At 39.8% G+C, this 26,616-nt stretch overlaps 1 protein-coding gene and 1 long non-coding RNA gene across 2 annotated transcripts; both read right to left on the bottom strand.

Annotated features, from left to right (window-relative positions):
• Positions 1 to 2,426: 2,426 nt before the first annotated feature.
• Positions 2,427 to 4,115, bottom strand: LOC120110446 (nucleosome assembly protein 1;1-like; the record flags this gene model as incomplete). The annotated part of the gene is made up of 6 exons (XM_039125424.1): positions 2,427 to 2,816; positions 2,897 to 2,914; positions 3,049 to 3,241; positions 3,514 to 3,557; positions 3,657 to 3,834; positions 3,925 to 4,115. Coding segments are annotated over 6 exons (681 nt in total), but the record flags the coding sequence as incomplete, so codon positions are not given.
• Positions 4,116 to 12,860: 8,745 nt separating this feature from the next.
• On the bottom strand, positions 12,861 to 13,272 carry LOC103700132. The gene is made up of 2 exons (XR_005511295.1): positions 13,231 to 13,272; positions 12,861 to 13,124 (listed from the first exon to the last, which is right to left on the bottom strand). It is a non-coding gene; the product is annotated as an uncharacterized LOC103700132 (long non-coding RNA).
• Positions 13,273 to 26,616: the final 13,344 nt, after the last annotated feature.

Below are 26,616 nucleotides of genomic sequence, written 5' to 3'. Positions count from 1 at the left end.
ATGGCCATGCGCAGGTATCTATCATGTGCTTTTTAGGGAATCGCCCATTTTCCATAATCGCGGCCTCACGACTGCACATATAGGTGAGTCCTAATAAGGAAGCTAGCAAGGAAGCTCCTGCCTCTTGGGTCTCGGACTCATTAAGAGTTATACAAACGAACTCATCCTACCACTTGCTTTTATGAGCACTAGTGCCATAGGGATGAGGAAAACATGAAATAGTGCTCCTCTTAGTCCCACTCCGGTTTGTTTCTACCCATTGAACCTCTTAAGGTTGGGTTCCCACCGTGGTGATTTATCTTTATGGGCTAAGCCTCATCCCCCTCGACGACTTTAGAACCACTGTTCTAGATAAACCTTTTGTAAGCTGATCAGCCAAATTATTTTCTGATTTTACAAAATTTAAGGCAATAACATTATTTTTCAATTTATATCTTAATGATTTATGACGTACTTTTAAGTGCCTGTTCATTTTTACATTGGCATTTTCTTGGTTGCATTTATCTATTGCAGATTTACAGTCACAATGTAAGGAGACAGGTGGTAAAGGTGACTCATCTACTGGAAGATCTATTAGTAGATCTCTAAGCCACTCAGCCTCAGTGCTAGTAGTGTCTAAAGCTATCAGTTCATACTCCATGGTACTCCTAGATATTAAAGTTTGTTTGGTAGATTTCCAAGACACAGCAGCTCCTCCTAGAAGAAAGACATATCCTGTGGTCGATTTAATATCTAAGGTATCGCTGATCCAGTTGGCATCACTATAACCTTCTAGAACAGCTGGAAATCCACTAAAGTGCAAACTATAGGACTTAGTACCCTTAAGATACCTAAGGATCCTTTCTAATGCTGTCCAGTGATCTCTATTTGGATTAACAGTATATCTGCTAAGTCTATTTACAGCATATGCTATGTCTGGCTTGGTGTAATTTGTTAGGAATCCTAGTGAGCCTATGATTTGAGCATATAGACTTTGAAGGACAGGAGTTCCTAAGTTCTTTTTAATATGAGTAGAGGGATCAAATGGAGTAGAGACAGGCTGACAATCGGTATAATTAAATTTATTGAGTATTTTATCAACATAATGACTTTGGGATAGCTCAATACTATTTCCACTTCTAATTATTTTGGTATTTAAAATTAAGTCAGCTTGTCCCAAGTCTTTCATATCAAACTTATGACTTAAGAATTGTTTTACTTCATCAATTATCTGAACACTACAAAAGAAAGAATATCTCCCGGCGCTTTTTTTTGGTCTCTTCCGACGCTTTTAAGCGTCGGCGAATTTCCAGCCCACGCATCGCAAAGCGTGGGTCAGACGTCGGGCAGGTGGGCGTGGGTCGGGTTTAACCCGACGCGTAAAAAAAGCGTCGTCGCTCTATGCCGACGCTTTTAAGCGTCGTTCATTTTATACAAGCCCGACGCTTAAAAGCGTCGGCGTACTTCAACCGACGCTTCCCACCGTATTGTGTTGGACTATGCCGACGCTTTCAAGCGTCGTTCATTTTATACAAACCCGACGCTTAAAAGCGTCGGTGTACTTCAACCACTATGCCGACGCTTAAAAGCGTCGTTCATTTTATACAAACCCGACGCTTAAAAGCGTCGGCGTACTTCAACCCACGCTTCCCACCGTATTTTGTGTTGGACTATGCCGACACTTAAAAGCGTCGGTGTATGCTACTTGAGCGACGCAATAAAGCGTCGTTAACCATGGGTTAGAACGAGAAACTCGTTGCATGGCAGTTCTTCTTGCAGTCCTCCAGACAGGTGGGCATGCTGTATTTTCATCCAGACCAAAAAGATTTCTATAATGGTGGGAAGATTGAGAGCTCCATCAAGAGTGCTGTATGAAGATTGGCCAAGCAACTTGCAGTAACTTTTGGGGGTGGTCTCCCTTAGAATCCAAATGGCCGCGATAACATTAAATACAAAGCATTGGCAATAGTATAACATTTGGAGTAACTTGCAGAAACTTGCAGTAACTTTTGGAGAGCAGCTGAACATAACATTGGCAATAGCATGAGGTAGGCCGCGATAACGAATCTCCAAAGCATTTTATTGGCATATTATGAGAAATGACTAATAAAAGGAAGAGAATACAGTAGATGTGCCTGGGAGGGGAGAGAATATACTAGATGTCGATTCAAGGGGCATCCATGTTTCACAGTTCACAACAAAACTATTTGAATCAATTATTCTCCGTACTATTTTTTAACAAAAAAAAAAAGCATCGTCTTGTTCTTATTTTTCCCTAAAATTCAAGACAATAATACCACAGCACAAAAAGGAATTACAAAATTCTCAAGACAGAATGGATGTAGGCATTCACCATAAACCATGGATCCCTCTACAACTTTGAGAAGGAACATAAATTACAGAAGCCTCTGCAGTACATTCAGAACCATGAAAGCATACTAGCATCATATTCAAAAATCAGGAAGGCACAATAATCATTATATATAAATATAACAATTAATAGTTCATCCGGGTATACGCTAGAAAGGCAGTACAAAAATCTTCCCCGACCAAAAAGGCATACAAATAATCTAACAACCGTCTCCCGCAAGGCGAGTAAAAGAATAAACTAAAGGTAGTATAAAAATGTCGAAGACACCAAAACTTCCTCTTCTTCATATTTTCCACATAAAACAACAGCATGGAATGAGAACGCATCACTTCACTTAGCCAACACCTGAAAACAGATACTTCAACCTACACTCTAGAAAGCCCGAAAAATACTTCATTCCAGAAAAGCCTTACTGCTGCTTGCACTCCGCGGGCCGATCCCCTTGTTGACCATCCCCTCCACTCTTCTGCAGTAAGATAACCATCATTTAGAATATAGATTAAGAACTATGCAGATTAAGATCAAGTGGGTGAGTAGATATCTCACCTTCTTTGTTGTAGCTGTCTGCTTGGGACAATAAAGCAGATCAAAAGTTTTTACCAAAAAAAAAAAAAAAAAAAGCAGATGAAAAGTAAGCACACCATTCTCAAATATTTCAGACCTAAAAAGAGTAAAATTTAGAAATCTCAGACACATACCTTCTTCCTGGTCTTTCCTTCCTCTTCCTCTTCTTCTTCATCATCATCTTCATCCTCCTCATCCTCTTCCTCGTCATCCTCCCCATCTTCATCTTCATCATCCTCTTCTAAGTCCTCAAAATCATCCTCCTGAACAGCCTCCCCCGTGAACCACGAAACAGCATGAGGAATAATCTTGTCTCTGATAGTGGACCTGCAGGACAATGACACCACCCACTCAGCATCATCTAGGAGCATGCATGAGCTTACACAGTAATCAGAAGGCTTATCTCAATCCTGATCTTATAGGCAAATCATTATAAGAACTAGCAACCAAAATGCCAGAGATGAGATAATCAAAAACTGCCTCTGCAAATGTTAACTTGATTTTGTTTTTTTTCCATAATCAACACCTCCCTCTAACCTGTTTTTTCTTCAACCTGCAGTAGGTTTGGTTGGCTGCTTGAGGGAGAAAAAAGGGCTTACCCAATATCATAATCTTGCTCCATCTGACTCTGTAGCTGCTCAGCCTGTTCAAAGAGGCAAAAGATAAGCCATTGTTTTAATATGATTTAGTCCTTATAGTTTCTTATTTTTCTCCAGGAAGGCAGGTAATGATGTCAACTTACAATGTCTTCATCGATATCCTCATCATCATCAGGGACTTGAGGTGGACTAAAGAAATTGAAAAAACTTTCACATTCTTCAGTTTTGGTAATGGGCTTGGCATTCTTTGAGCCCTTCTTTGGCTTCTTTTTCAGAAGCTTCTGAGTCAAGCACTTTCCTGGCAACCATTCAATTTCAGTCCTGCAACATATGAACAACGGCATGAGATTTTAAATAGCGAAGGAAAAACTTATAAGAAAAATATTTAGCAATAAATAGAAAAGAAAATACCCTATTGCTTTCTCTAGGATCGGTTCTTCATCATCAATCATATGATACGTTTTTGTCAGGATGGCATTCTTGAAATAAGGATTAGGATCAAAGAAAAACTCAAGCTTGAAACCCTTGGGATTATCTATTCTGCACCACTTGATATCCTTTAGATACTTGAGAGCTCCCTCATCACGCTCTTGAATCTGGAATCATCATTGTAATGTCCGGGCCCAGAACCTACTAGGCCCAATAAGAAATGGGCCCAGTTAAGGGTTGGGCCCAAATTCCACTGTGGGCAGTGCTGTATAAGGATTGAAATAAAAAAATAATAAAAACGAAGGGATAAGACCGACAGGGAGGGGTGACCCTCACCCCTGCTGACAGCCGCTGCCGGCGCGCCGGAGACAAGGGGGGCGGCGGCCAGTCCCGAGGTATGGAGGAATGGAGAGGGAAGGGACCTCTCAGAGGGGGTCTCATCCTTAAACAGTCCTTTAAGCCTATGCCGGCAACCCCAAAATGACAGACCCCCTAAACACCGAACGAGAGAAAGAGAGAGAGCCCGGAAGCTCCAAGAGGAAGGAGGAACCCCTAAGTCGGCAGAGGTGTTGGAGAGGAGGCACCGCAGGTCATCCCCGGAAATGGTAAGCTCCTGTTACCAAAATAAAAATAGAGGAGGGACTCCATGGACCTCAGTTGCAGTCACTGCCGGCTCTCGGTAGGGGGCTGCAGTCGGCCGGAGTCCATTCCCCTTCTTCTTCTTCAGTGGGATAGGGGGTCTCAGTGAAGAAGAAGAAGGGAGGAAAGAAAAGAAAATGAAAGAAAGAAGAAGAAGGAGAGAGGGAAGAGGGGACTCACCCGTGTGTGGCCGCGGGCATCGGCCGCAGGCGCGGTCGTGGGCTCAGCCGCAGGCGCGGCTGTGGACGCCGCGAGCTCGGCCGTGGCACTGCCGACTGTGGCTCGGCCCTCCCAAAACCCCCTTCTTCCTTCACAGGGGAAGAATGGAGAGAGGAAGAGAGAGGGTTTGGGAGTGAGAGAGAGAGAGAATAGGGGGTGGTGCCGGAGGGAAGGACCAAAGAAAAGAAAGAAAGAAAGAAAGAGAGAGGAGGAAGAGGCCGTAGATCCGGCCGGAGGAGAAGAAGAAGACCGGAGGACCGGCCGAAATGGCTAGGGCTTCCGATCGGAACCAAGGAGAGAGAGAGAAAGGAGAGGAGGAGGGGACTTGCCGTGTACGGCCGTGAGCGTCGCCGGTGCGGGCTCGGCCGGGGAAGCCGAGAGCTCGGCCGCGGGCTCGGCCGGGGAAGCCAAGAGCTCGGCCGCGGGCTCGGCCGGGGATGCCGCGGGGCTTGGCCGCGGACGCCGCCGGTCGTGGGCCGTCTCCCTCCGCTCGCCATCCTCCCCTCCGCTCGCCGTCCTGCCATCGTCGGAGAAGAGAGGAAGGGGGAGATCGGGAGAGAAGGAAGGAAAGAGAGGAGGAGGGGAGGAAGCTTCGGGAAGGAGAAGAAAAGAAAAAGGAGAAGAGAAGAGAAGAAAAGAAAAAGGAAAAAAAAAAAAAAAAAAGAGAAAAGAAAAGAAAAAGAAAAAGAAAAGAAAAGAAAGAAAAAGAGAAGAGAAAAGAAAAGAGTGGGTTAACGGGCCGGAATCGGGTTCGGGTCCGAAACCCGTTAAGCCCAATAATAAGAAATTGATTTAGCCAATTGAACCTGAACCCGAGCCTAATTAAATTGGGCTAAGTCTGGACGAGCCCAAACTGCAAATTGGGTCAAATCCGAACCGAATTAAGCCCAAATTGATTTGGGTCCGAACCCAATTAAATTGAGTTAGTTCCAGCAGACCCAATCTGGTTTTAAATCGAACCCCAAAGGCTTCAAATTGGACTTGGGCTAAATCCTTGGATGGGATCCAAGCAAGTAAATTCATAATATGATGAACTAAGAGATTTTATAATAAATAAATAGGGAATAATGTAATCCCTATTATGTTGTTTTAGGTGATTAAGGATTTGTCACCTGGACTTGAGCAATTTGGAAAGCGAATTGATGTAAGTAATCTGCCTTAATCTTATCGTAGATCCTGTATTACATTTTATAAGATGAACCAGTGTTTTTCATACAATTTGAATTGTATACATGATTTGTGAAGAAAGTAAGTAACTGGTTTTAATCTTGTTGTGAATCATGTATGTAAGTAATCTGCCTTAATCTTATCGTAGATCCTGTATTACATTTTATAAGATGAACCAGTGTTTTTCATACAATTTGAATTGTATACATGATTTGTGAAGAAAGTAAGTAACTGGTTTTAATCTTGTTGTGAATCATGTATGTAAGTAATCTGTCTTAATCCTATCGTAGATCTTGTAATACGTTTTATAAGATGAACCAGTGTTTTTTATACAATTTGAATTGTATGCATGATTAGTGAAGAATGTAAGTAACCTGTTCTAATCCTATTATGGATCATGTCATGTTATTAATGTTTTCCTAAGCATTTATTTTAAGTACATATGTTTCATGCATGATATGTTACAATGCATAAGTAACTTGCATGATCCCAGAAGCTATGGCTATGTATGCAACCTGATGATATTGATATTTTAATCATGCATGTAAGTTTATAAAGTCTTAGCTAGCCCCAGAGGCACTATAATGGGCTCAAAGATGCTACTGAGAATGACTGAGCCGCCAGTGGCTGAATAGTAACTGAGCTGCCCCGCCAGTGGCTGAATAGTAACTGAGCTGCCCCGCCAGTGGCTGAATAGTAACTGAGCCTGCCCCGCCAGTGGCTGAATTGGAATTGGGCCTGCCCCGCCAGTGGCTGAATAGTAACTGAGCTGCCCCGCCAGTGGCTGAATAGTAACTGAGCTGGCCCCGCCAGTGGTCGAGTCTGACTTCGCAGTAGCATCCGAGAGAATGGACCACGGCATGCCGGGGCACGGTTTCATATGCATATATTATGAAAATTGTTGTGATTTGCACTACTGCTTTGTTTAAATCGCATACTTATTATGCCATGATGATTATTAGATAAACATGCATGTCAGCTTCTCAAAACCCTGATTTACATGTTTAGTCTACTGGTTGATCCGGTAGGATTATGCAGGATTACTTACTGAGCCGTGTAGCTCATATCCGTTTATTTACTTTTTTCTTTCAGATCCTCACCACTGATAGCTGCCAGAGACACGTTAATTTGGTATTAGCGCTTCTTTCTTTTGGGGTAAAGCAAGTATATACTTTTGTGTATATAAACTACGTAGAAGCTCTGTATTTGGGTACTGACCAGCATGTTGTACTAAGAATGCTTTCATATGAAAAGATTTGGTTGGTTTGACTACCCTATTTCCCAGGTATGAGGCTGCGTGCTATTGTGGGCGGTAGTCGGCAATAGCACGGCCGTGTCACGGATCCGGATCCGGGGCGTGACATTTTCGTGGTATCAGAGCAATAGGTTAATCATGAGTAAAAAATTTTTCAAATTTTAATAAGGGCAGAGGTAGTTAAATCTCATTTAGTGAAATTCCGTATAATTGGAAAGAAAGAAAAGATTTTATTGGTTGCATCATCGGTCAGTCACGAAAATTGCTTGACATAAATATTTTGATAGACGACAATGAGCAACAAAAAGAAAGAAGTTAAGGCTAATACAAAATCATTCTCGGGGCATGATTGTGACAGGTATGATATCAGAGTTTAAGATTTAAGACTACTAAGGATTTTGGTGTTTTGAATCAGAATGCTAACGAGCCATGCCAAAATAAAAATAAGCTAGTTTGGAGATTTCTCGATGGAGTAATTTGTATTTTGGATTATGATTAAAGTATATTTTGACTGATATAAAGTGGAGTACTAGCTATGGAATATTAAGGTACATGGTGATTATTGGTGTATCAGTATATAGGTGATTTTGGAAGTTTAACTTGATACCGGATACTGTGGATAATACTTCTAGTTTGAAGTTAATTATTTTGATGGCAAGATAGGGTTCATTCATAAGTTGTTTAAGGCTTGGACAAGGAAAGCTTTTATATTCTTCGAGGTTAAAATCGGTATGACAATTATGCATGAAACTATTGTATAGAAAGAAAATATATCTGAGAATGACATTTAAGAGTTTCTCCTTTGTTTACTTGGAATGTGACATATTAGATCTTTTCAAATTACAATGCAAGATTGGTATTTTGATTGAAAGTCATTTAGTAAATTCTGGGATAATTTCCAATCTTGAAGAATATTTTTGGCTCATTTTATATGAATGAAGTCGCTGAAAATGTAAAAATTTATTTAAAGCATTGTTATTTATTTAAGGGGATCTTATGTTGGGATACCCTTTCTTTACTCGTTCATGAAAAGGTAAAAGGAAGTTCTAGCTAAGTAACATATGATCTAGATGGAGGAAAGATTTGAAGTGCAAATACATATGAAGGATTAAATAGTTCTGTTGGTAGACAAATAGTATGGCGATCAAAAGTTATTAATGAATTCAAAAAAAAAAAAAAAAAAATGATGTTTTGAATCAGAGTGCGCAGCGAAAACATAGTGGGCTGAATTAGTTCTCTAAGTTGGTCTGTAGTATTATTCCATTGATTCGGAAAGTTGTAATAATAAAAGATTTGATCTGTTTTCTTCTGTAGTAGGATTTTCCTTGATAAATGAAAAGAAAATGATCGGATTTTTTGGGATATCGCTGTGCTACCTTAAATTCTCCAGTTTTATGTCATGCTAAGAAATTCTTAGCATCTCGAGACTAGAATTAACGGATCATCAATTTTGATCTCAGATCTGGAATATGCTGATATAAACCTCCGTCCTCCTAAACTTGAAGCTTGAGTTTCTTTAATTAATATCAACCCTCCATCTGATTGAAAGAAATTAAGGTTGTCAATTGACTTTGATGAATAACTATCAAGGGTGGATTGAAGTTGTTTATGATCTAATCTTGTGATAGATCGGGTAATCGAGAGCAGTTGATACTTGGACAAAGAAACTTGATCTTCTTATTCAGAATTAAGATGTTGATTCTATGAATAATCTGGAGAGAGAGCTATATAATTTCACCAGTGAGTTTTTTCTACTGTGGCAATTCCTGGAAGATTTTGAGCATCTTAAATTTAGTATTAACGGATGGATGGTGCCTTGGTTGGGCTTAGACCTGAAATGTTCCCTACTCCTAGCTATGACATCTTCGATCTACCTATCTAAAAGGGGTTTGAAGTTTTGCTAGGATAAAAGTTGATCATAAAATTGTAGGCAAGGTTAAGAGAAGAAAGAAGATTATAGATTATGAAAAGTATGTGATGCTAATGCTCTCACCTATTTCTATTAACCCGATTACGACCGTTGTGTGGACTTAATCGAGAGCAATTAATTTCTTGGGCCAAGAATCATAGCATTTAAAATCTAAGGCAGGAAGATTAGTCCTCTTTTGAAAGAGATCAAAGAACTCCTACGTGTCATAGATGGAAAGGTTCAAGTTTTGAGGTGCCATGATTTTGCCAAAATCTTATCAGCAAGCATTTTAAGAGGGAGACTAACCGAGAACTAGAGGATGACTCAATGGTTGACTACTTTTGAAAACCAGAACCTAGGGTATGTTTAATTTCGAGGACGAAATTTATTTTAAGGGGGGTAGGATGTAATGTCCGGGCCCAGAACCTACTAGGCCCAATAAGAAATGGGCCCAGTTAAGGGTTGGGCCCAAATTCCACTGTGGGCAGTGCTGTATAAGGATTGAAATAAAAAAATAATAAAAACGAAGGGATAAGACCGACAGGGAGGGGTGACCCTCACCCCTGCTGACAGCCGCTGCCGGCGCGCCGGAGACAAGGGGGGCGGCGGCCAGTCCCGAGGTATGGAGGAATGGAGAGGGAAGGGACCTCTCAGAGGGGGTCTCATCCTTAAACAGTCCTTTAAGCCTATGCCGGCAACCCCAAAATGACAGACCCCCTAAACACCGAACGAGAGAAAGAGAGAGAGCCCGGAAGCTCCAAGAGGAAGGAGGAACCCCTAAGTCGGCAGAGGTGTTGGAGAGGAGGCACCGCAGGTCATCCCCGGAAATGGTAAGCTCCTGTTACCAAAATAAAAATAGAGGAGGGACTCCATGGACCTCAGTTGCAGTCACTGCCGGCTCTCGGTAGGGGGCTGCAGTCGGCCGGAGTCCATTCCCCTTCTTCTTCTTCAGTGGGATAGGGGGTCTCAGTGAAGAAGAAGAAGGGAGGAAAGAAAAGAAAATGAAAGAAAGAAGAAGAAGGAGAGAGGGAAGAGGGGACTCACCCGTGTGTGGCCGCGGGCATCGGCCGCAGGCGCGGTCGTGGGCTCAGCCGCAGGCGCGGCTGTGGACGCCGCGAGCTCGGCCGTGGCACTGCCGACTGTGGCTCGGCCCTCCCAAAACCCCCTTCTTCCTTCACAGGGGAAGAATGGAGAGAGGAAGAGAGAGGGTTTGGGAGTGAGAGAGAGAGAGAATAGGGGGTGGTGCCGGAGGGAAGGACCAAAGAAAAGAAAGAAAGAAAGAAAGAGAGAGGAGGAAGAGGCCGTAGATCCGGCCGGAGGAGAAGAAGAAGACCGGAGGACCGGCCGAAATGGCTAGGGCTTCCGATCGGAACCAAGGAGAGAGAGAGAAAGGAGAGGAGGAGGGGACTTGCCGTGTACGGCCGTGAGCGTCGCCGGTGCGGGCTCGGCCGGGGAAGCCGAGAGCTCGGCCGCGGGCTCGGCCGGGGAAGCCAAGAGCTCGGCCGCGGGCTCGGCCGGGGATGCCGCGGGGCTTGGCCGCGGACGCCGCCGGTCGTGGGCCGTCTCCCTCCGCTCGCCATCCTCCCCTCCGCTCGCCGTCCTGCCATCGTCGGAGAAGAGAGGAAGGGGGAGATCGGGAGAGAAGGAAGGAAAGAGAGGAGGAGGGGAGGAAGCTTCGGGAAGGAGAAGAAAAGAAAAAGGAGAAGAGAAGAGAAGAAAAGAAAAAGGAAAAAAAAAAGAGAAAAGAAAAGAAAAAGAAAAAGAAAAGAAAAGAAAGAAAAAGAGAAGAGAAAAGAAAAGAGTGGGTTAACGGGCCGGAATCGGGTTCGGGTCCGAAACCCGTTAAGCCCAATAATAAGAAATTGATTTAGCCAATTGAACCTGAACCCGAGCCTAATTAAATTGGGCTAAGTCTGGACGAGCCCAAACTGCAAATTGGGTCAAATCCGAACCGAATTAAGCCCAAATTGATTTGGGTCCGAACCCAATTAAATTGAGTTAGTTCCAGCAGACCCAATCTGGTTTTAAATCGAACCCCAAAGGCTTCAAATTGGACTTGGGCTAAATCCTTGGATGGGATCCAAGCAAGTAAATTCATAATATGATGAACTAAGAGATTTTATAATAAATAAATAGGGAATAATGTAATCCCTATTATGTTGTTTTAGGTGATTAAGGATTTGTCACCTGGACTTGAGCAATTTGGAAAGCGAATTGATGTAAGTAATCTGCCTTAATCTTATCGTAGATCCTGTATTACATTTTATAAGATGAACCAGTGTTTTTCATACAATTTGAATTGTATACATGATTTGCGAAGAAAGTAAGTAACTGGTTTTAATCTTGTTGTGAATCATGTATGTAAGTAATCTGCCTTAATCTTATCGTAGATCCTGTATTACATTTTATAAGATGAACCAGTGTTTTTCATACAATTTGAATTGTATACATGATTTGTGAAGAAAGTAAGTAACTGGTTTTAATCTTGTTGTGAATCATGTATGTAAGTAATCTGTCTTAATCCTATCGTAGATCTTGTAATACGTTTTATAAGATGAACCAGTGTTTTTTATACAATTTGAATTGTATGCATGATTAGTGAAGAATGTAAGTAACCTGTTCTAATCCTATTATGGATCATGTCATGTTATTAATGTTTTCCTAAGCATTTATTTTAAGTACATATGTTTCATGCATGATATGTTACAATGCATAAGTAACTTGCATGATCCCAGAAGCTATGGCTATGTATGCAACCTGATGATATTGATATTTTAATCATGCATGTAAGTTTATAAAGTCTTAGCTAGCCCCAGAGGCACTATAATGGGCTCAAAGATGCTACTGAGAATGACTGAGCCGCCAGTGGCTGAATAGTAACTGAGCTGCCCCGCCAGTGGCTGAATAGTAACTGAGCTGCCCCGCCAGTGGCTGAATAGTAACTGAGCCTGCCCCGCCAGTGGCTGAATTGGAATTGGGCCTGCCCCGCCAGTGGCTGAATAGTAACTGAGCTGCCCCGCCAGTGGCTGAATAGTAACTGAGCTGGCCCCGCCAGTGGTCGAGTCTGACTTCGCAGTAGCATCCGAGAGAATGGACCACGGCATGCCGGGGCACGGTTTCATATGCATATATTATGAAAATTGTTGTGATTTGCACTACTGCTTTGTTTAAATCGCATACTTATTATGCCATGATGATTATTAGATAAACATGCATGTCAGCTTCTCAAAACCCTGATTTACATGTTTAGTCTACTGGTTGATCCGGTAGGATTATGCAGGATTACTTACTGAGCCGTGTAGCTCATATCCGTTTATTTACTTTTTTCTTTCAGATCCTCACCACTGATAGCTGCCAGAGACACGTTAATTTGGTATTAGCGCTTCTTTCTTTTGGGGTAAAGCAAGTATATACTTTTGTGTATATAAACTACGTAGAAGCTCTGTATTTGGGTACTGACCAGCATGTTGTACTAAGAATGCTTTCATATGAAAAGATTTGGTTGGTTTGACTACCCTATTTCCCAGGTATGAGGCTGCGTGCTATTGTGGGCGGTAGTCGGCAATAGCACGGCCGTGTCACGGATCCGGATCCGGGGCGTGACAATCATAATCCAACTTTCATAAGTCATATATCCAATTTACAAGGAATAGAAGGAACAAAAGAAATGCATCATACTCTCATGAGGAATAGAAAGGAACAAAAGAACAGAGGAATATCTTCAGAGGAAACTCTACAAACTAATTGTTATACATAAGATTTTGGAAACCATGTTCCTGTCAAGTCAACATAGAACATACTAATTAAAGTCCTTTCCAAGATCTATACTTATCAAAGTTCTGGCATAATCGTATTTTGGAAATTGAGGTAAGTATCAAAAAAAAATTTAAAACAATCTAAAAACATTCATCTCAAAATCGTAAGTACACAATCTACGATGTATCAAGAGTCGACGGCATCATCATCTCTACGAGTAGATGAAGTATCAGCAACCTACAAGAAAAAAAATACTTTAGAAACTAAAAATACGAAAGTCATCACGCTCATACAAGAATACATTATAATTATATAAAATATTCAAATATATTTAGTTATGTACCGGAGGAGCAAATCTCTGCAAAAAAGATGAAATATGGTCAAGCTGATCCTGCAAAGATTATATCTTCAACTCTTGGCTCTGCTTCAACTCTGCCATATCAGTCATATGACTCTGCCTCATCTCCTCTATCCTTGTCTCATATGACTGCTTTATCTGTGCCATCTCTGTCTTCAAACTACAAACCTCTGCAGTGCTAGTACCTTGTCTGGCATCTTGGGTATATCGGCTCACTGCAGACAGCTGAGTGGGGGTAACTCCGATACCGTAACCCCTCACGCGTCCATAACGTTCTGGGCCCATCAATTCTGCATAGACCTGAGCCTCGACGCGACTGGCCGCGTCGGATGATGATGACTCCCCGACGCGCTCTGAAATGAGATTTGTAGCTCTTTCCTATATCTCTCTCAAAAAAATAAACAGTCACATTAATAATTTAAAGGAAGTAAAATTAATAAAATAATTATGATCAAATAAAAAATGAATACATACAACTATATCTCTCGACTCGTCCCGGACAAAGCTGCCATCTCGGTGAGTGTGGGTCATCTTATAAAACTCTACCTCACCAGGCTCCCTTCCATGCTCTACTATCTACACATACGGAAAGTATATTGCCAAACTATATATCATGATACGTGCTATATGTTAGTAGAGTTTCAAATAGTTTCAAACAAACTTATGAATTCATTTCTACGTCTCGCATAACTCTTCGAGCCTAAAGTATGAGGAACTGCTTGAGATGCTCGTGCAGCTCTACCAATATTAGAATATGTCTGCCAAAATAAAAGCACACAGTATAATATTATTCAATGTATATATTTGCAATCTATATTAATAATAAAGATAATATAAGATATTGAAACAATATACGTGACCTGTCCTTTTTCAGAAAACCAGTAGTGAACAAGCTCCCTCCACTGCTGAGGGTATACATCAGGAGGAGTCACACGAGCAACCTCCTCCTCTGTCATACCCTCACGCTTGAAGTCCGTCTTCAATTTTGCTTTATATTCTTTCCATTTGCGGTTGAGGGACTTTAGCACCCAATCATGGCTCTCTGGAGGGAGTACAAACTTACCCTACAACAAGATACAGAATGTTATAATAATATTAAACCTCAAAAGTAAAATCATGGTAGTAAGCAAATTAATATGCAGGAGGTGTCAAATTAAAAAGAACAAATTCAATTTATTACCTGTATGAGTCTAAGAAGCTCAACCTTATACGAAGGAAGCATGTCATTCCACTTCGTATAGTTGAGCGGACACAGTTGACCCTTGCGTGCAACCGATCCTAAAAAGCTTGATAGAAGACTTCCAGCTCTATTGATGGGCTGCCCCAATTCGTTGCATCGGATGATGATCTTCTCACCCGGAGGAAGCTTCCACACATCCTTTGCTTGAGTGGGTCCCCGTCTCGTCCTCACTGTCCCTTGTCCATCTATTCAAATTAAATAAAATGCCTTAAAAAGTTGAAGACAAATATGAACATAAAATATGAACTTTAAATCGAATTACCCTAGATCCGGAGCTCATCCTCCGGACAATCAGCAGAAGGCTCGCGCTGAGATCCTGACTCGTGCTGCTGGTGCTCATATGGCTGCTGGGACTGCTCAGAAGTAGATCCCACCTGAGAATGCTGGAACTCCACATCTCTAAATCGCCTCCCTTGGGGCATATTGTTACCTGGTATGTACAAAAAAGAATCAATATCTGGTTAAATGATAAATTTATACTAAATAAAGGGCTAATAAAAGAGAATATAATAACTCATTCAACGTATGCTTCATAAATTTTACTTACCATTATGAAACTACATTCTCATTCAACATCCATCCTAATCAAACTCATTGGCGCATTTACTTCATCAGTTGGCACAACATTATAAGGCATACACTGAGTATAAGTATCATCGTCCTCCTCTTCCAACCTTTTTTCCATATCATACAAGTCCCTAGGTTTCGTCTTAATAACGAGAGACCAATTTTTATCTTTTGAGTCTTGCACAAAAAATACTTGTCGAGCTTGAGATGAAAAAACAAATGGATCATCTTTCAATAACACACCAGTATGTATCAACCTTGAAAAATTTACAAGTGTGAATCCATTTATGTCTTGCCTCAAACCTCTAGGTGAGTTTATATCCACCCAATCACATCGAAATAATACTACCTTAAAATTTCCATAATAATCCAGCTCATAAATATCTATTAGAGCACCATAATAATTTTTTCCATCTGCCTCAACCATAACCCCACTATTTTGGGTTTTTCTAAATTTCTCACGCTCTTTAGGATGAAATTTAAAACCATTTTTAATGAACCCACCATATCTGTTAACAATATTATTCGAACCTCAAGCAATGACTATTAACTCCTCGGAACAATTCCTCTCCATCATCATTGGTACCTAAAAAGAATTAAAGAAGAAATGATTAATTTCTCTCTATAAAATTTAAAAAAAAGCTTTATATATTAGACATCTAACCTGTTTGAAAAGCCATTCTGGAAATAACTCAACCAACCATCGTTGCTCAATCCTTGGTGTAGGACGAATGTTATGGTTGAGACTTCGCTGAGCTATTAAAAATTCTCTGCACGATCAAGGTTATCTTTAATTAAATACCAATATTGCATTCTCCTGACATGACAGTAAATTTAGATTTCAATTAACCGTACTAACCTGCGAGACTCGGATATTATATTACTATGAAGTAAGACATAGTGATGTGCCTGTGCCAACGATTTCTGGTCAAGAACAACACTTTCAACTTTTCCCAAAACTCTTCCGCCAGATGAGAACTTGTAAACATCTGCATTCTCTATGATATCACAATTTCTTTGAGGTCGATTGAAAACCGTTTCAACACCTTCAAGATATCTCGAACAAAATGTCAAACACTCCTCAGCAATATATCCTTCAGCAATCGAGCCCTCGGGATAGGCTCGATTGCGTACATAATCTTTTAAGCGCATAAGAAACCTTCAACAATAAATTTTTAAAATAAATATCAAAATCAAACTGATTATTAAATAATTATATTAGAGTTTAGAAAAATCACCTCTCAATAGGATACATCCATCGTTAGTGAACCGGGCCACCAAGTTTAGCTTCCGCCGCTAAGTGATATCCGCTGGGTATCGTAACATTCCATCCTTTGTACGGCCTTCGTCATGCCATCTCATCGAGGAAGCCGTCTTCGGTGATGCAAACATCCTTTTCAATCTTGGTATAAGAGGAAAATACCTCAAAATTTGAGGACCAAAATCTCATCTTGCGTTGTACCCTCCAGTGAAATCCTTTCGAGGTGAAATAAGAAGCATAGGCAATCTTTTTGTCTCCAGTGTCAGCAAGTTTTATCATATATTCATATTTGGAAGCCTGGACCACATTTTTTTGGTATGCATTCCTTGACATCATAAAGCAAACTTACAATCTCAGTGTAGCTGGTTTAGGACAAAGAAGCTAAGATAGGTTCTTCACCACAAGCAAAGCAGAGGGAATAATTGGTTTACACTGTTGTTTGGGGGGGGTAGGGAAGGCAACCCGAAAATCTGCTTTTTTTTTTTGAATAAATGTTAGTCAGACAATATTTAGAGGAGAAAATAATTTATTTATATTATTTTATATATTAGAAAATAGCTCGAAAATTTGTTACTTTGGGGATAAGTTGCTGAGATTTATCCTTTTTTTTCATTATATTTTTTATGCCTTCAGGTCTGATTTGCATACTTATTATGTACTGCTTCTTTGTGATCGAAGTTCAATTTTCTCATACCAAATTAAGCTTTCGGCCTATACAAAATTGAAGGATTTAGATGATATAAGGGCATGACAAAATAATCAAAATTCTTTCGATTAAACATGGGTAAGAAAAAAAATTTACTTGAATTCATCATTGGCTAGAAAAGTGAAATGTTAGGTTTTATTACTGTATCAACATAAAGAAGGGCAATACAAAATTGAAGGGACTAAATGATATAAGGGCATAACAAAATAATCAAAAATGCATTCAGCAAAAACGAGTAAGAAAATAAGAAGCATAGGCAATCTTTTTGTCTCCAGTGTCAGCAAGTTTTATCATATATTCATATTTGGAAGCCTGGACCACATTTTTTTGGTATGCATTCCTTGACATCATAAAGCAAACTTACAATCTCAGTGTAGCTGGTTTAGGACAAAGAAGCTAAGATAGGTTCTTCACCACAGGCAAAGGTCCGGCTAAAATTGAACTGACACCATTGTGCACATTAAACCTAGTCCTAATCATCTAGTCATTTAGTTTTTCAAAATCATTTCTCAAACTTAAAATCCCTATACCTGTTAAAGCTTTTGAACTTGCGATCACTTTCAAGCAAATTATATCCGTAGCATTTACTTGTTGCTATAAACAGTGTAATTCCTACTTACCAAAGGCTCAGCAGTACTTGTACCGTACTGCAATGTGCAATGCTAAAAGACTTTTAGTTTGGTCTTGATGGCCCTTGACTTATCTTGAAAAAAGTAATCCTGCTATATAAATAAATGCAATCAAACAGTCCTTATCACTCCCTCCAAGGGAGATCTCTGAAATGCTCATCGACATGGCAAAACATTACTAATAAGGTCTTGAAAACGAGAATAATTAAGGATGCCACATAGTCAACTTGAATAAGGCTAGTTTTCTACCAAAGGCCCAACAGACCCACACATATAGTTAAGAAAAATCCAATAATGTGTGTTTTCCCCTTCATCATTTATAACCTGTATCCACCTTTCCAGCTTTGATGTTTTTCTCTCCTGTTTCTTAACATCTACACTTCCTGTCTTCCAATACCAATGCTCTGTAATATGAAATAGAGTACTATAGCATAAAACAGAATATTTTTTTGGATGCACTTCATTTGAAAAAAATCTATAAGAGTTTCTGAAAGTAACATTCCTTCAGCTTGCTTGGTTGATCTATGAGAAATCATATACAAGAAACCTTCTGTCTTACCCCTAATCCCCTCACAAACTCTTCAACTCAACCCCTCTCCCATCCTCATTTGCAAGTCCAGCTTTCTTTCCGACCGCCACTTCGACCCATTTGTCCCTGCCAACAAGCTCATAGAGGACCTAGACATCTATGCCTTCTCCATCTCCCTTCAAATGCATGATAATGCTCCAAACATCAAAACCTGCAAACCCACAAAAGAAACTATTCTTTCTACTCTTTCACGCTGTTCACAGCAAATTTCAGAACCTGCCAAACGCACTATGAGATGAGCCATCTCGACCAGCTTATATACCCACAAGGCCAACTCTATACTTTCGCCAACCCAACCAATAACCTGCTTCAATCTTCAACAGTACAACTCAAAATTAGAGATCTAGATCCCACAAACTCAGATACCTTTTTGTGCCCTAGAATCAAACTTGAAGCCCTAACAACATCTAATGAGATCAATTTTACAGCCGGGGCGGAACATAACTTGGACCGCATCCTGCAGTCAAAATTTCAGACGCATCTGCAGCTCATACACAGCCAACCAGAAAATAAATCACTCTCGGAATTGAATCGGTCTTCCCACAACCAGGGAAACGCCTCATCCGGCTCTAAACCAGAATTCGAAGGACAGGAATTTTACAAATAGAAAAGCTTAATCAATCCCTGATATGAGAACAAAAAAGGAGTAAGCTAGACCTCAAGCTCCTCACTTTTACCATATAACAAGATACATTATTTTTACTGTTCCACATAGCAGCAATTATAATCAAGATTCCCATCAGTATTTCAGGACACAAAAAACTCTTAACACCTATTCCCCCATATATTTCCAAAAATAACTCATATTAATTTCAATGGACAAAAAATATTTGAACTACATGAATGAACAACAGGGAACCCGATACTTTCCCGATTAAAATCCTCAGAAAAACCGAGAAACATCATTTGCCTAAGAAAGAAGTGCATACCTGAGATCAGAGAAGACAACGGCTCGCGAGCTTCAAACTCGGATCTCAACGCCGTTAATCTGTTCCAAAATCTTAACCCTTGTTCCCCAACAGCTCCGATGTGGTAATTAGCTTCAGAATCCAGCCACTGGTGACGCCTCTGGATCGATCCACTGTAACCCTGCGAAGATTGAAAGAAGGGAGGAAGAAGGGGTGAAGAATAAGAGGTGAGATTGGGTATGGGAATGCAGGGAGCAGCGAAGTGAGAGCAAACGATACCCTTACCGTGGCCCAAAAAACCCTAAAATTAAAGGCTGCTACCGTCCCAACTTGAAACCCTAGAGAGGAATCCCCTTTTCTTTTCTTTCTTTTCCATAATGGAATTTTTTTCTGGATATGGTACGAAGAACCGAATCCAGGGGCGCTTCACCAGCTTCCCCTTTGTTTCCTCTCAAAGGCCCTGGGGTCGGTCGTTCGGCAACACAGAAGCTTTGCAGAAGGAGGCGGAGAAGGAGGAGAACAAGCGAGAAGAAGGGAGCACAGAGAGGAGGAGAAAAATACCTCGGTTGGTCGGTCGGTCGGCGCCGGAGAGGAGGGAGGAGGAGAAGGGGTTGGAGTCGGACGGCCGGCACCGGAGAGGAGCAAGACGGAAGTGAACACGGAAGCTCGAGCAGCGCCGGAGAGGAGAAATAAGGGCTCGATCGGGGTCGGTCGCTGGGTTAGGGTGGTGTGCTCGCATTCGACGACGCTTATAAGCGTCGTTGTAGGTCTGGAAGAACAACGCGTCGTTGTAGGTCTGGAAGAACAACGACGCGTAATAGCGTCGCCCTATAACCAATTCCCACGCTTCCGAGTGTGAGTTGGAAATATGGACTATGACGACGCTTAAAAGCGTCGTTTATTCCTTTGAATTGCCGACGCTTATGATAAGCATCGGCAAAAGTACAAGGGGAGGCCAAATTTGCCGATGCTTTTCCATAGCGTCGGCATTGAAGCGTCGACTTTGCTTCTTTCTTTTGTAGTGGAAGATCTGTCCCAAAGATCAGTATATCATCTACATAGAGGTACAAGATCACAAATTTGTGTCCAACTCTCTTGTGGTATACACATTCGTCTGTACTATTGATTTCAAATCCAAATATCAGTATGGTTTCATCAAATTTCAAGTGCCATTGCTTGGGTGCTTGTTTAAGACCATAAAGAGATCTGAGTAGTCTGCAAACTTTATTTTCTTGGCCTGAGATTTTAAATCCCTCTGGCTGGTCCATATAAATTTCTTCATTTAAGTCTCCATTTAGAAAAACTGTCTTAAGATCCATCTGATGAATCACTAATTTATGAATAGAGGCTAATGCTATAAGGATCCTAATAGTAGTAATCCTAGCTACAGGTGCATAAACATCAAAGAAATCTACACCAGGTCTCTGAGTAAAACCCTTGGCAACTAATCTAGCCTTAAATTTATCTACAGAGCCATCAGGCCTAAGTTTCTTCTTAAAGATCCATTTGCATCCTATTGTTTTACAACCAGGAGGAAGATCAGTCAATTTCCAAGTATGGTTTTGGATAATTGATTGCATCTCATTGTCCACAGCTTCTCTCCAAAAAGGTGAATCCAAAGATTTCATTGCGTCCTCAAAGGTAGTTGGAGAGTCTTCTATTAGGAAGGTATAAAAATTATCTCCAAATATTTTCTCTACCCTGGATCTTTTACTTCTCCTAGGTTCTGCTTCTGCTTCTATTTCTCTTGTCCTTATTCTACTAGAGCTACTAGCTATACCGCTATCTACTCTAGTCTTAAGTGGAAAGGTATCTTCAAAATATGTTGCATCTCTGGCTTCTATGATAGTGTTGTTACTAATATCATTTACTTCTGAACTTATCACCAGAAATCTATTGGCATTACTATTGGCTGCATAACCTATGAATATGGCATCCGCTGTTTTATGCCCTATTTTCTTTCTCTTAAAATCAGGTATTTTTACTTTTGCCAAGCACACCCACACTTTTAAATAGCTAAGATTAGGTTTTCTATGTTTCCAAACTTCATATGGGGTTAGATCATTATTTTTAGAGGGAATCCTATTAAGGATATAACAAGCTGAAACAAGAGCTTCCCCCCACAAATTTTCTGGCACTCCTGAGTTTATAAGCATGGAGTTCACCATATCCATTAAAGTCCTATTCTTCCTTTCTGCTACTCCATTTGATTGGGGAGAATAGGGTGCAGTCACTTCATGAATGATTCCATGATCTCCACAAAATTGAGTTATATCATTGGATGTATATTCACCTCCCCGATCTGATGTAAGAATTTTAATTTTCTTTTCTTGTTGGTTCTCAGCTTCAATCTTAAATATTTTAAATTTGCTGAGCACCTCATCCTTGGTTTTAATTAGATAGATATAACAGAATTTGGATAGATCATCTATGAAGGTCACAAAATATTTGTTACCTCCTCTAGAAGTTCTACTAGAGTCACAAATATCACTATGGATCAACTCTAATAGATCTGAATCCCTATTAACGGATTTAAAAGGCTTCCTAGGAAGTTTAGCTTCTACACAAATTTGACATTTCTCATGATTCTTAAGATCACTTTTTGGTATTAGATTTAGGTTCATAAGTTGCTTAATTGAATTATAATTTACATGACCTAATCTACCATGCCAAATAAAAGGGGGTTCTATATTCATAATCAAAGGATTTTCATTTATTGAAGGAGCTATTACATTCAACTTGAACAATCCTTCACTAAGGAATCCTTTTCCAATAAACATTACACCATGAGAAATTACAACCTTATTGGACTCAAAGACAAGACGAAAGCCTTGCTGGACAAGCAAGAAACCACTAATGAGGTTTCTTCTAACAACTGGAACATGTTGGACGCCGTGTAGTGACAGGACTTTTCCAGAGGTAAGCTTTAAGTCCACACGTCCTACTCCTAGCACATGTGCCTCTGAGCTGTTTGCCATGATCACAACTCCTCCACTTGAGATCTGGTAAGAAGAAAACCAGGAGCGATCCGAACAAATATGAATACCAGCTCCGGTATCAATCCACCAATTAAGTGCTTGTAAAGTCATGTTAACTTTAGGAGTGAAGAAAACAGACCTGAAAGCTATCTCAGAGGAGACAGCGCCGGAAGTCACCATGTTGACTTGAGCACTGGTTGTGTGTGGACCCTTCTTCTTAGATTGAAGAGGTGCAGTCTTCTTATAGAAGCATTGGGAAGACAAATGGTTGGTCCGACCATACACATAACAGAAACGAGCACCACCTTCCTCTTTCTTTTTCTTCTGCTCCTGGGATTGAATAGGTTTCCTATTGTAGTGGTGGTTAGGGTTTCTAGGGTTGTAGGGTTTCTTTTTAAAATTCTTACGAAAGGGTCGGTTCTGATTTTTCTTAGGAGGGGCCTCTACATTATATACATTATTCTTGGGTCCAGTAGAGGTATTACTCCTGAGCCTGTGCTGCTCTTCAATCCTAATGGAGTTCAAGACTTGGGTTAGGGTGAGAACTTCTTGGGTATGGCTCAGGGTCTTGGCAAAATCAGACCAGGAAGTAGGTAGTTTATCTATCAGACAGGCTACCTGGAATGATTCATCCAAATTGGTTCCATTAGCCCTAAGCTGGTGGATCAGGGTTTCAAATTCATGAATTTGGTCATTCATAGGCTTTGAGTCCACCATCCTAAACTTATTGAAGTCGGAGGCCTTGAACCTCTTTACCCCAGCATCATCAAGACCATATTTGCTATCTAGGATGTCCCAGAGTTCTTTGGCACTCTTGGCTGTGTAATAGATATCATACAGACTCTCAGAAAGAGCACCTAGGATTCTATGGATACAATGATAATCTATCTCATCAGGTGTCCTAGAAGGTGTGCTAGTGGAGGCAGAATGTTCAGTATTGGAAGAGGTGGTTGGGTTGGATCCGTTATCAACTTCAGTAGTACTTTCACCTATGGCTGAGATTAACCCTAATGTGGTGAGCCAGAACCGCATTTGGTTCTGCCACCTCCTAAAGTTATGACCATCAAATTTTTCAGGTTTGGCACTAAGATGGTCACTAGTGTTTGAGGCCATAGGATCAGGGTTATAGAATGGAGACAGAAATCTAATTGAAGGTAAAAAAAAAAAAATTATGTCAAAAGATTGCATTAATGTTTATATTGAATTTTGGATGTCTAATTAATATATCCAAAAAACTAATAGCCAGATCAGCTCCAGATCGGTGGTAGAGCACTAGGCTCACTTAAGTACCAGCCTTTCTTAGGCACGTATGGCTTTTTGACAAGCTTTTCTTAGACACTATTAGTTAGTGGATATAATCACTAGAAATCACACAAATTCAATATTTAAAATAACCTAATGCAAATTTAAACGGATTAACTAATTTTTTTGAATTTTTTTTTGTTTGACCTTTCCGAATTAGTAACAATTGATTACTAAATTTAATTCTAGCAAACAATTATTATAATTAAAATCTAATTTATCAATTCAATGAATTATATATATATATATTAGAATTAATTTATTTACTTATTAGAATAATTAATTACTAATTTTGTAGCAAATCAATTATTGTAATTAAGATGTCAATTCAATGAATTAAAAGATTTATTTCTTTATTAGACTAATTGATTAAGATCTAATAAGTCAATTCAATAGATTCATTATTATGTATCAACCAATTTCCGAATTTTTCGTTTGAATAGGATCTGAAAATTACTTCTTGAGGAGTCCAAATGGAGGTATAATAAACCTCTTGGAGGTTAACCAAATTATTACCTCTTTAGAATAATTTATTATTAATGATGTGCTAGCAAAGACAATTATTGCAATTAAAATCTAATATGCCACAATTGTAATAAAGAATTTAATGAATTATATATTACTAACAAAAAATAAAAACAAATACTTCTTTGAATTGTTAGCAATATATCATATAAATAAACAAATAAATCTATTAATTCAATTAATGGAAAATCTTAAAGGGAATAATATACATGCATATTATTCGTCATCCAAATAAGTTTATTTCAATGCAAAATAAATCTAATTTAGCACAAAATAAATCTATGCATTTAATAAATTTATATCATAAAATTTCAAATCCTACAAATCTACTAATATTGAAAAAAATAAAAGTAGAAGAAAGTAGCCTGATTGAAGGCAGGTCGAAGCGCGTAGACGCTGTCCCAAAGAAGTATTTGCCCCCACGTACGGGTCTTCCGGCAATCCTTCTCAGAGATATGATGACCCTACAACTTCTTCTTCGGCACGTCTCGGAAGAAGTCAAAGTGAACCCGATCGGACTTGCAGATCCAGCAAAGAGCGGAATGAAAAGAACAAAATAAACTTAATAAAAATGTAAAAACAAAAATTGGAAGTGGCTAAGAGGAAGAAGAATTTTTTTTCAAAATTTTTCCACTATTTTTCTCAAATTTTTCCGTGTTTGAATAGGATGAAATAGGGGGGTTTATATAGGGATTTATTATAGGGGCAATATGGTCTTTTGCGGACCCGTCCGCGGTAATTAAGCGCCTCATTTAATTCCGCGCAAAACACCGTGGGGCATTTTTATTTTCAAACGCGCATGCGGCCCGAGACTCGGCCGCGTGCACATTTAAATCTTTCCTCAAAACACCCGGCCGTTTTCGTTCTCAAACGCGGAGGCCAAAGGGGCTGGCACGCGTCCGTTGGCAACGTGCGCCAGCCCGCTGCGCGCGTCCATTATTTCCAAAGAAACCAACGGGCGTTTCCAAGTTTAAATGAGCACGTGGCCCAATAAACCTAAATGCCATTAATTTTTCCCACAGTTACAATTTACATTGCTTAATAGTTAGATTAGTTACACTTTAATCCAGTTCGAATATTTATAAATGCCACCAATCTGTACTGTGATGAAGTAAGAAAAATAAAATAAAATCAGCCTTTTCTTCTCCCCTATTTTCCATCTTCCATTCTTCTCCCCAGTTTCCAGCTTCCGTTATTCCTTTTCTAACATAGTATCAGAGCGGGTGCTAGAATTTTAAGTCAAGTTTCTTCTTCTTCTTCCTTGAAGATGTAGTAAGCTGTTTTAATCATTCCTTTTTGTCTTAGGATTGTTCTAAAATGGCAGATGGAGAATCTTCAACTCATGTATCCCCTCTAAAGACCCAGTTTGCACAACCGGATAATATGAGGATATACCATCTTCAATAACAACTCAGCTAGGTTATGCAGGGAACCCAATCAGTAAGTGATTGTTTCACTCAACTCAATGCCATTTGGGAAAAATTACACAACTATAGACCACTGCCTTCATGTACTTGTGGACATTGTACATGTAATGCAGTGGGAACTGTCAATGAAGCCCAAACCCTATTCATCATCTTTTACTTCAGAAATTTTGATAAGGAAATATACATATCGTTCATAAAAGGTTTACATTTTTATTCAAGATGTTGTCAAGAAATCCATGATTTTTTTTCTCCCTTTGTATGGTGCAAGTGATCGAAACCCATTTACATCATAATTATTTTGGTTCTAATAATTAAGACTTGAACCCACAACCTCTTGTTGATGAGAAAAAAGATAATGAATAATGAGACAAACTCCAATTCATTATAAAAATCCTTGACTATGGCGCCCCCACTATATATTGCCATCATTTTTTTTTTCATGTTCATGCAAGGAATATTCTTGCAGGCTCTACTTGATTATTTCATACCTAATAAGCATGTCCATTGGCCCATCTTTTCTTTCACATGGTTATGCAAGAAATATTCTCAAGGTCACCGGTCACCACTCATTCTATGTATATATACGTGCTGGGATACATGAAGAAATATAAAGGCCTTATTTGGAGAGCTGTTGGCAGTAGAGCTTTTGGAAGTAGAGCTATTGGAAGTAAAGCTTTTTGAAGTAGAACCTTTATAAAAAACTGTTTGTTGTTTGGTAACTACATTTCTAAAGTACTGTTGTACTTTAATATTTGTTTGGTAAACAAATTGAGAAAGTACTTTTGTATGTCAAAATTACCATAAAGGATATTGCATAGTATTATACAACAGAGCATAATAAAATAAAATATATATTGATACATAAATATATTATATAGTATAATATTACTGTAATGTAATATAGTATTATTATAATATAGTAATATGACATTGTATACTATAGCATAATAATTTAATATAATATTAAATTATTTAACATAACATATCAATGTATTATGATATTGTTGTGGTTCAAATTTGGCCCGAGGGTGACCACGCCGGAGGAGTCGGGGGAGCTGCCGGTCGAGACGGAGAAAGGATGCCACCCTTCGTACGCCGACGTACCTGCACAAAGCCTCACCGGTGATTTCGATGAGGGCCCTTCCTCTAGCGCCAGATGTTGTGGTTCAAATTTGGCCCAAGGGTGACCATGCCGGATCAGTCAGGAGAGCTGCCAGTCGCGGCAGAGAAAAGACGCTA

This window comes from Phoenix dactylifera, chromosome 4 (genome assembly GCF_009389715.1).
Source record: "Phoenix dactylifera cultivar Barhee BC4 chromosome 4, palm_55x_up_171113_PBpolish2nd_filt_p, whole genome shotgun sequence".
Lineage (NCBI taxonomy): Eukaryota > Viridiplantae > Streptophyta > Magnoliopsida > Arecales > Arecaceae > Phoenix > Phoenix dactylifera.
This window is presented reverse-complemented; position numbering and strand designations above follow the sequence as displayed.